Source organism: Phaethon lepturus, unplaced genomic scaffold (assembly GCF_000687285.1).
Source record: "Phaethon lepturus isolate BGI_N335 unplaced genomic scaffold, ASM68728v1 Scaffold44402, whole genome shotgun sequence".
Taxonomy (NCBI): domain Eukaryota; kingdom Metazoa; phylum Chordata; class Aves; order Phaethontiformes; family Phaethontidae; genus Phaethon; species Phaethon lepturus.
Genome location: NW_010523442.1, coordinates 1 through 9,489, shown reverse-complemented (window position 1 = coordinate 9,489; position 9,489 = coordinate 1). Strand labels below are relative to the sequence as shown.

Genomic DNA, 9,489 nt, shown 5'->3' with positions numbered 1-9,489 from the left:
GCACCCCCCCGGGGGGATGGGTGTATGTAACCTCGGGGTTATTTGTGTCGCCCGCGTCAAGTCCTTGCTGGCTTTTGTGAACTGAACTGGATCACACCCTACATTTCTTGGGCAGGAGCTGCCCTGAAAGAAAGTAATTTGAAAAAGCGTGACGAGGAGACGTTTATGGTAATAATTCATATTGAATTGGGCAAACTGTACATGAGTACTATAAACTTAATTTTTGTTATTAGGTTCTCCCCTCACCATGCACAAGGCAAGTGCGGAGCTACTATGTGGACTGGAGGATGCTGCGGGACGTCAAGAGAAGGAAACTGGCATACGAGTACGCGGACGAGAGGCTGCGGATCAACGCCATCCGGAAAAACACCATCCTTCCCAAGGAGCTGCAGGTACGGGGCAGCCATGCCCCGGCCAGGGCAGGGCACGAGCCCGCACATGGTTCCTACTGCTGTGATGTGCACTGGGCCGCAGCACACGCTTTACAGACCCGAGTGGCCCTGCCAGGTCACAAACACTTGCGTTTCTCTAAGTCAGGAGCACAGAGTCATGTCATATTGCATAGTTACTGCTAGTGCCTAGGCATCTTCAGAGCCTCAGCCTTTTGGCTGGAGGCTGTGTGTGTTGGATTGTGGGTTTTTGTTTTATTTTAAAAACAGTGCTTTTCATGTAAGCAGTATGTGTGACATTATCTGGGATGAAGTCTCATTTTTTTCCCCTCAGTCACTAACATACATTCAGAAAGTTATTTTCCTTATTTCTGATAATGTGGGATATGTGGTTACTTTTATAGTTTCCTAAATAAGCTTCAGATTTTTTTGCTTATTTAAAAACATAGAAGCCTGATCCAGCCAAATCCACCAACTTGTTCAATTAGAAATACTTAATTTTACTCCTTGCCTGAGCTACAAGCATGTAAAAGCTGCATCAGATCTGGGTGTTAGATCTGTTCTTAAAAATGCACATATTTTGTTGCCCTGCTCTCAACCTTCCTTACTAAGCATTAAAAACATTTGCAAGCATCAGAAATAGTCTTAAACTATTCCTGTACATATTTGATCTGGCCATGCCTAGTTGTGGGGACATCCTTTCATCGTTAAACATTCTGGGAGAGAAAGTGTATCTGGTGAATCTGGTTTTATGTATGGACTTCATCATTCTCTTGGCAAGTCTTCTCTGTGTTGAATGTCCTTACAGGGTGGGGAAATTAATGGCAGCTGGCTTTGCTTTTGGTATTCCTCAGCTGCTTTTGTCACCTTTGGAAGTCACAAAGTCACAGCAGCAGTTAGATTAAAGAAAAAGACTCCAGAAAGGTAACTTTTTGCTGCCCTACAAAATGTTATTTGGGCTATCTACACAAACAAGAGGCACAACTGAACAAAACCAGTAACTGAAATATGTTCTGAAGACAAGAAGTCCTACTGACCTTGCTGTTACTGAAGTTGAAGGTCACGTTGCTGCTGTCTCGATGCCATCTTCCCTTGAAGGCGAACATCCCTCTAGAAGATAGCCTTACACTATTGCTTTTCAGCACTCCTGCACCATAATGGGAGTTTTTGTAGCCCAGCCGCCTTTTTAGCTCCAACTGTGGCCTCCTACCATGACTGAACAGAGGATTCTTTGGAGCCCTTCTCTCCTTTAGAAAATAATATATTAGGAATGCTGCAGTTAGGGATGCTTACCTGGCTTTGACTTCCTTCCGGCTGCATTTGCCTGCTGAGCTCGCTTGTTCATCTGAAATTCCATTTGCTGCTCCCTGAAAACTGTTGAGCACTCTTATTGCATGTGGAAAGACCTTTCTTAAGCCTTCTCATTAGAACAGAGACACTTTGACTTTTCCTCCTCTGCCTGGAGCTCCTTCTGAAGTATACTGTATGAGATTCCTTTTACTGACATTAAAGCATATTACCTGGGAAGGTGGTTAACAGGGAACAGCCACTTAAGTTCAGCTTATCTTAAATGAATAGCCTACCCTGCTACGTGGATAAAGCCAAGCAGATTTTTGACGAACGATAATTACTGGCATGAGGTTGTTCAGTCTGTGTAATAAGGTTAACTCTAGGGTCTCCATGTGGATCATTTTGCATTCACTGTTGGGATGTCCAGAAAGAAAGGGTCAGGCGAGGACAGGTGCCAGTTCCCTACCAAATAGCAAAGCATACTCATGAGGTGGTAGAGAAGCTTGTGGTGGTACCTACTCTACAGCTAGATTTTTGAGGTCTGGCAAATAGGCCCCCTCAAAATCCTGGGGAACACAGATAAACTCTATGCTGTGGTCTTCGTTTTAGGAAGTGGCTGATAAAGAGATTGCCAGCTTGCCCCGGGACAGCTGCCCTGTGAGGATCCGAAATAGGTGTGTCCTGACATCCCGCCCTCGGGGGGTGAAGCGGCGTTGGAGGCTCAGCAGAATCGTTTTCCGCCATTTTGCTGACCATGCTCAGATGTCTGGGATACAGAGGGCCATGTGGTAGATCACCACATGGATATACATTCAGGCAGAGAACACAAAATGGGCTCAGTTTGTGTGTTGGAGTCATTAAGGCAAAACCATCCTGTCTAAGAGTCCAGCATCAATATCAAACTAAATAAGGGAAGGATGAGAAGCTGTGCTGATTCATTAAACTCTCTTAACTGATTGCAGTTGGTGTCAGTTAACTGACAAGAAGCTGGTCTGTATGAGAGGCAGTTTTATTTTGAGGCGGCGGGAGCAAAAATCACTACCTAATTGTTGCAGAACTAAGCTGAAGTTTGTCAGAAATAAAGACATAACAGCACAAGGCTCGTTCAAGCAGTTTTTTTGCCACCATACGGTAAATTCACCATGGTAAGTTGGGTAAAAGCATAAATGGAATTGTACAACAGGGCAAAGTAGTATTCTGCCATGAACAAGGAAGAGCATGAACTGAAAATAAAACATGGCCTCAAGTTTAGATACTCTTGCTATGCAAACTTAATACATGTATATTAGCAAGCAGACAAAGTGGATAAAGGACCTATTAGAAACGACAATGTGCTAGTATTTATCTCATCTCCTGCCTGTAGTGCGGCGCTTGGTCCGATGCTTTAAGAACAAGGTAGCAACTAAGTCCTACCATAATAGGACAGTAATGGCTTCTTTAATTCATCAGGTAACATCAAACTAATCCATCCTTGGCAGAGACATGAGAAGGAAGCGGGAAGGAAACGACAATAGCAACAAGCCTGCTGCTAAGCTCATGTTTGCCCTGTACTCTTCTTCAAAGCAGGGCAATGGAGGTGAAATGGCTACTCTGTCCCCTTCCCTAGCAGTGGGGCCAAGAGGCTGCAATAAACAGGCCAAGTGTTACTGCCACCAGGTGGAAGGCACACTGGCAGCAAACTGACAGCAACCCATCACCCCCAGCCGAGTCAAAGTTTGGAGTATAAGCTATCTCAATATACTCCTGTCACCTTAAAACCCTTGAAAGTCGATAGGAGAAAGTGGAGCTTGTCTCTCTTTTCTTCATATGCTGCTAGAGCCAGGCCAGACTGGCTGCCCAGCATCAGCAGCCTGCCTGCGGTTGATGCCTCCTCAAAGACACTCCAAGGAGGTCACTGCACAGGCGCTAAAGAGCTGCTTTCATTTTCAAAATTAAACTGGTTAAACAGCCAGTATTTAATTTCTAAGAGTAATCATTAAATTTTAATACCACAGGATTAACACCATATTGTTTCTGCTCAACTAGTGAGCGCTTGAGATAGATAGCGCTTCTGCTTGCTTCAGCATTTCTCCCTTTGTGACATGCTTTACAGTTCAACATATTTGCCCACGCCTAAGCAAAAAGCCACACCCCACATAGCGAGCATGACATTAGCCCCAGCAAATAGATGGATACAGCTGTCACTCGCAACAGAGAGGCCTTGACCCATCCTAGTTTAGGATTCCTTTTCTTTTACATTCTGTTCTCAGTTTCGCAACACTCATCTGAGATGCTTTTTCAAGGAGGGGTAAGGATCTACCTATGCTCCACTCTTCAGGAAATGGTGAGCCACTTGACTGAAGGAAATGCTTTATAAGCTATTTTATTTAAATATTTTCTCCAACCTGAAATGGAAAATGACTGTCTTTCCTTGGAAGAAGGTTGTGTAAACAATGATCTTTGCAGCACAGCATGTCTCACATGGAAGATCAGTGTTAAGGCGGCCCTTAGAGTACTTTCAAATATCCATTGGTATGTCCCCTTTGGATTGCTTTTCTCTGCTTTCAACCCAGGCCTTGTTGATGGTGCGCTTCATTTCATCATCCCCTTCTGCATACATCTTTTTTAAAAGGTTCATAAGCCCTTCACTAGGATCTGAGGTGTCGTAGGCAGCCTTCCTGCAAGATGGATACATGTAAGAAGATCAGGGATATCCAACAATTCTATGCAAAAAACTGAACACTAATATTTGTTTGAAACATTCTGGTAACAGTGAGGATTTTGCTTTGGCAAAGTCTTTAGACCCTGGCAGTCTTCAGTCACGCTGCAGTCAGCTTCCAAGTAGGGAGAATCCTAAAGAGTACGCTTAAGTGCAAGATGAATAGTATACCTAGAGCTGTCCCACTAAGGACGATGGGAAGCATTTTGCAGTAAGCATGACCTTGGAAGCTTCCTAAAATTAATTTTAGAAAGCGGAAGTGGAATATGGCAGACCCAGAAAGTGACAACATCTGTCTGTGCCATTATGTGAAAAGTGAATAAAAATAGAAAAATGGCCACACTGATCTCTTTGAAGTGACCACATTCACAACCCAAAAGGCATCTTCTGCTTCCCATTTTTTCAGATTATGTCCAGAGGTTAACTAACTTGGTTTTTTAGCACCTTGCATTTCAAAGCAATTTTCTCAACTTAAGAAGCCAGCTGACAAACAGTGCCACCCACATGGTAAGCACCTGGGTATGACAGGACCCACATTACCAGGGCTATACATAATGCCCTCTCGGGCAAAACTGCCCCTCTCTGTCCTGTTTTCTAAAATCCCTTCGGTAGTTACCAATTTCTGCCGGCTACCTGAAAAACATGCATATCAAAACACATCAGCAGAGGGAGCAAGTTCCCCAAGCACGGGGCTAACCACCAGTCTCGCGGACCTGAGCACTAAGTGCATTTCGTGCATTAGCAGTCAAGTTGCCTTCTCTTAATCTCCTCGCCATCTGAGAGGAGAAAGTACTTTTGCTCTAATTCTAAATTGAGGTATGGTTAGTGAGGACTAATCAGTTTTTAGTAAATCATCCTATCAACACAGACAATGAATAGCTGTTGGCAGGCAAAATTTCTTCCAAGCTTCAAGGTGGGCATATACATTCACTTCTGGAGAAGAACATGTTTGTGTATTGTAAAATAATATAAAGTCATTATATGATATACTAAATTATATATATATATATATAGAAGGTCTCTTGTCCTGATGTAATTTACCACCCTTATGTATCCAGTGCCTAAGCCGCTTGTAGGATTGCTCCCAATTGCTTCCATACTGGAAGTGATACAAATTAGCTTGCAACTTCATATAATGACCTAGCTAAACAAAGACCTGTTTTGCCAAAAGGACACTGGGATCTTTGTGCAGGCACTTCACACACAGGTGACAAAGTAATAATTCTTTTGACCAGAACAGCTGCAGGGAAAATACATGTATTTCTATATAATACACACTTAATCTAAAAAAAGTCAACCTCACTAGAGCAGTTTTTGCCGTGAATGCAGCCATCAAATTATAAATGAATCTTTAATTGATTACCTTTAGCACTCTCACTGCAGGTCTTATCTATTGTATTTCCTATGATGCAGCCTTCATCATTAGCAATGAAACAGTAGAAGAGTGGCAAACAGCTACTCAAAGTGTATCTCCTCCGCTACAACTCCTACTAGTACCAAAAGAATCCCAACCTAATGATTCTCGAACATCTTAGAGGCTTGTCCCCCAGAACAGCGATTCTCACAGTCTGCCTGCAGAGCCAGTACAGTACAGACCTGCTCTCCTGGCAGTCCTAAGGCAACGTGCAGAACAAGAAATGGAAAACAAGATGGAGGATTGAAGAGACACTTACTCTTTCTCTTTGCTTTCTTTTTCCACTTGAGTGAGACATTCCCATTTTTCCTCCCGCTTCTTCCTACACATCACAAGGACCATGTCTGTCTTTATCTGTATGGTGAACAGCAAGGCATGAATTTAGAATGCTTCATAAAAGGATACTAGTCACAACCACAACGAATAGGGTTAGCTCGTAACATAAACCTCTTTCTATATGCACAAATTCCTGAAACATTTATCTCAGCTGTTGGTTATTCTGTAGCATATAGAACTTATAGTATGTATTCAGCTTTGGGGTACAATGTATTAATCTTGTTGTGGACCATTTAAATGGTGTGATTAATATAATACTAGTACAGTACTACGGTACCAATACGGAAGAACATACACCGCTGCAGAAATGCCGTTCGGTGATTCTCGGGATGCTAAAAGTACCCAGGACTTTCTGGTAAACGGTCGCTGTATGTACTAGACTTCTCCAAGAATACCAAGTTCAGGTAGAGGCTCTCCCAATTTATTTCTCCAAGGATAAGAAAGCAGTTTTAGGGCATTGCTTAATCTTGCAGTATGTTTGCAAGCTACAAGCAAAGCCAGTGTAATTGCAACCCTGACCTAAATTTCACAAAGAACTCTTGTGTGCTACAGCAGACGAGTCTGCTGGAGCTTTAGCTTAGCTTACCAAGTACGTTACCACTGCTCACTTTCATGCCATGTTAAAAATCACTAAAGCATCACACTCATTTATTTCAGTTGTTTTAGTTTTACACTGTCCTAGTTTTAGGGCAATTTCAAACTGAACCATCATTTCTTCACATCTGATGTCACTAAGTGCAGGACACGACTGCACAGAACGCACAAAAGGTATCCCTGACACATCTCTAAGCCCGCAAAGGTGCTACAAGTAGCACAGCAAGGACACTATCACCAGTCACAGCCATCAGCAGTACAGTGGTACTAGTGTTAAATTCTGCAGCAACACACCCTTACAAAGGCAGAGCATGTTTCAGACTTTGCTTTGGGTATTAAGCCTATTTAACCTTCTCAAAATCTCGGTCTGCTGACAAGTCTCTTAGACCTTAAAATTGCAAAGAACTTCTCAGAGGTATTTAAAAGCACAAGGATGCAAATGGATGCTTACTGGAATTTTCTGCTTAATTATTTCTGAAATCCGGTTAGAGAGCTTATTTTAAAAAAGCATATAATATCCAGACATGATCTTTTGAAATATGAATCCTTGGATTCCAGAGAACAATTCCACAGTTATGACGATTACGGATTATTAAGAATCACGTTCACAGTGAAGAGACTTTACAGACAGAAGGGAGGGACTGAAGGTTGGCACAGAGTCTCTTGAACTGGAGTCAGACAATGAACACAGTACTTTGAGAGGTACCTAAATATCTCTAACAGCCGAGGTACACTGACCTTTCTAGAGCTCCCTTCCACAGAGATGGGCTTCAGGAGGTTGTTGAAGGTCATAGTGTAGTTCTTCCCATTCAGATTCTTCACAAGCAGATCAAATGACCTAGAACCAGAAAGTGGGGGAAGAAGGACACAAATACTCCAATCATTCTAAGACTATTGTGCCTTGCCACCAAAAACAATAGCTGAAAGCCCTTTAGCATACATATTTCTTTGGAAAGCATGTCAACAGCCTTGAATTACTCTCTTCCCAGGGCTTTCAAATCTTCAGTGGGATTTAATACTGAGGACTTAAAAGGACCTGCCCAGACTTCACAACAAGTCACGATCTTTATGGTTCTTTCTACCCTGCTGATCTCCTACAACCTGGGAAAGGCAGATTTACTTACTGTACACTGCAGTTCTATCACCATCAAAAACCACGGCTAACACTGTGTGTCCTGTCAAGCATGATGAGGTGCAACAAGCACTTGTATAATGAAAATACCCTGTTTCCCTCTAAGGAGAGCTATACTTAAGGGTATGTGCTAAGTGCTACTAAAAGCTAGTACTGCTCAAGTTAAAAAAAACAAAAATAAATAAATAAACAAGGAAAAAAGGGAGTGGGGGGTAAGGGCTGATCCAGAACAGGCTCCTGCATTTCAAATCGTGTTCTTCATCCATGCTCTCCCTTGTGGTGCAGTGCAACAAGATGAACTCACCTCTCTGTGAAATTCACCTGCACATTCTCAGCTGGAAGCTTCTGGACTCCATTTAAAGAGATGTAAATTTTAATAAACTTATCTGACTGATCCCAACCTGCAAGTGAAAAAAAACAGATTAAGTTCTAGCTTTCTCCATAAGCTTCACGCATTGCATTCCAACTCCCCATGCAAAGTCCCCTAGCGATGAGTACAATCTCTGCCTTATTGAAACAACCTTCAGAGAGATAAGGAAAAGATGTGAATTATTCAGGAATAATTTGAGAGCAAGAGAAGGTTTTCACATGTTGTCCTGCTCCCTAGGTCCCGCAAATTCTGAGAAAAAACACATTATAAGCTCAGGTAAAAGGAGAGCAACTCTGTCTGTGCAGGAGTCGTCAGAGATAGCTGCTTATGCTGCAGTTTCCTTGACCCACTTTTTTTTCCCTGCTCCCTACATAACAAGTATCTTGAGCAATTCCCTCTCCTTTCACTGACATGGTGAGCAAAGAAGCCAAAGCTCACTCTTTCATTCCTACTAGCCAATGGAAAAAATACTAGGTGGTACACCAGGGATCATTAATGCATCCCACCAGTACTATCACACAAACAGAATTACTACACACTGTGGTTGGGACAGCACAAGGAAGCACGCAGCAGCTTTTAAAGCAGGGTCTCCAGTATGAAATAAAGACTTCAGCAGGCTTCTCTATAATGCTAAGGGGCAACTGTAACTCACACTAATGCCACTCTGACTTCTCTTCAGAGAGATGCTGGAGCTCTAGTACATGTTCAGAAAAGAAATCCTACCATAATTGTTTATTTTCACCGTGTACCCTCCCAGTGAAGACTTTTCTTCCTCTGCCACATCTTTTGGCTTTGGGGGAGGCTGATTCTTGATTTCTAGCTCTAGTTTGTGTTTCTCTGTCATCAGGACATCACAAAGTCGCTTCCTCGTGGCTTTCGTAAGCAACTCTTTAACCTCTTCCAAGTCTTTCAGCAACTGGTTCAAAAATAAAAGATCACACGCATATATTAGATACTGTTCTTTTTACGCAAGGTTGGCAGCTGTGCTCTTCCAGTTATGCCACTTTCGGATTTCCCGGATGTAGCAGCTTCAGGTTTATCAGGTCAGTAGTTTCCTTTCCCTCTGCCCCCCGTTAGGCACGAAGCCATCCGTTCCTCACTCCCTGGCCGCTCGCGTTTTCTCTCCTCGACCGGTTTATCTCAAGGTTTAAGCTTTCATCAATTAAAACACAAGGGAAACCGAGAAAAGTTCGACAGCTGGAACGGCTCCTCAGTGAGATTACGCTAAAAGCGCACACCCGCCATCTCAGGGAGAGGCGCCTGCAG

General features: G+C 42.9%; 2 protein-coding genes across 2 annotated transcripts; one reads left to right on the top strand and one right to left on the bottom strand.

The window, feature by feature from the left end:
• Nucleotides 1-237: 237 nt before the first annotated feature.
• On the top strand, nt 238-2,523 carry MRPS14 (mitochondrial ribosomal protein S14). Its single transcript, XM_010282123.1, has 2 exons — nt 238-392; nt 2,289-2,523. Exons 1-2 carry the CDS (start codon nt 288-290, stop codon nt 2,469-2,471), a joined length of 288 nt encoding a protein of 95 aa, XP_010280425.1. The 5' UTR covers nt 238-287; the 3' UTR covers nt 2,472-2,523.
• Nucleotides 2,524-4,025: 1,502 nt separating this feature from the next.
• Nucleotides 4,026-9,139, bottom strand: CACYBP (calcyclin binding protein; the record flags this gene model as incomplete). The annotated part of the gene is made up of 5 exons (XM_010282124.1): nt 4,026-4,336; nt 6,051-6,145; nt 7,460-7,559; nt 8,158-8,254; nt 8,947-9,139. Coding segments are annotated over 5 exons (645 nt in total), but the record flags the coding sequence as incomplete, so codon positions are not given.
• Between the last annotated feature and the right edge of the window lie 350 nt (nt 9,140-9,489).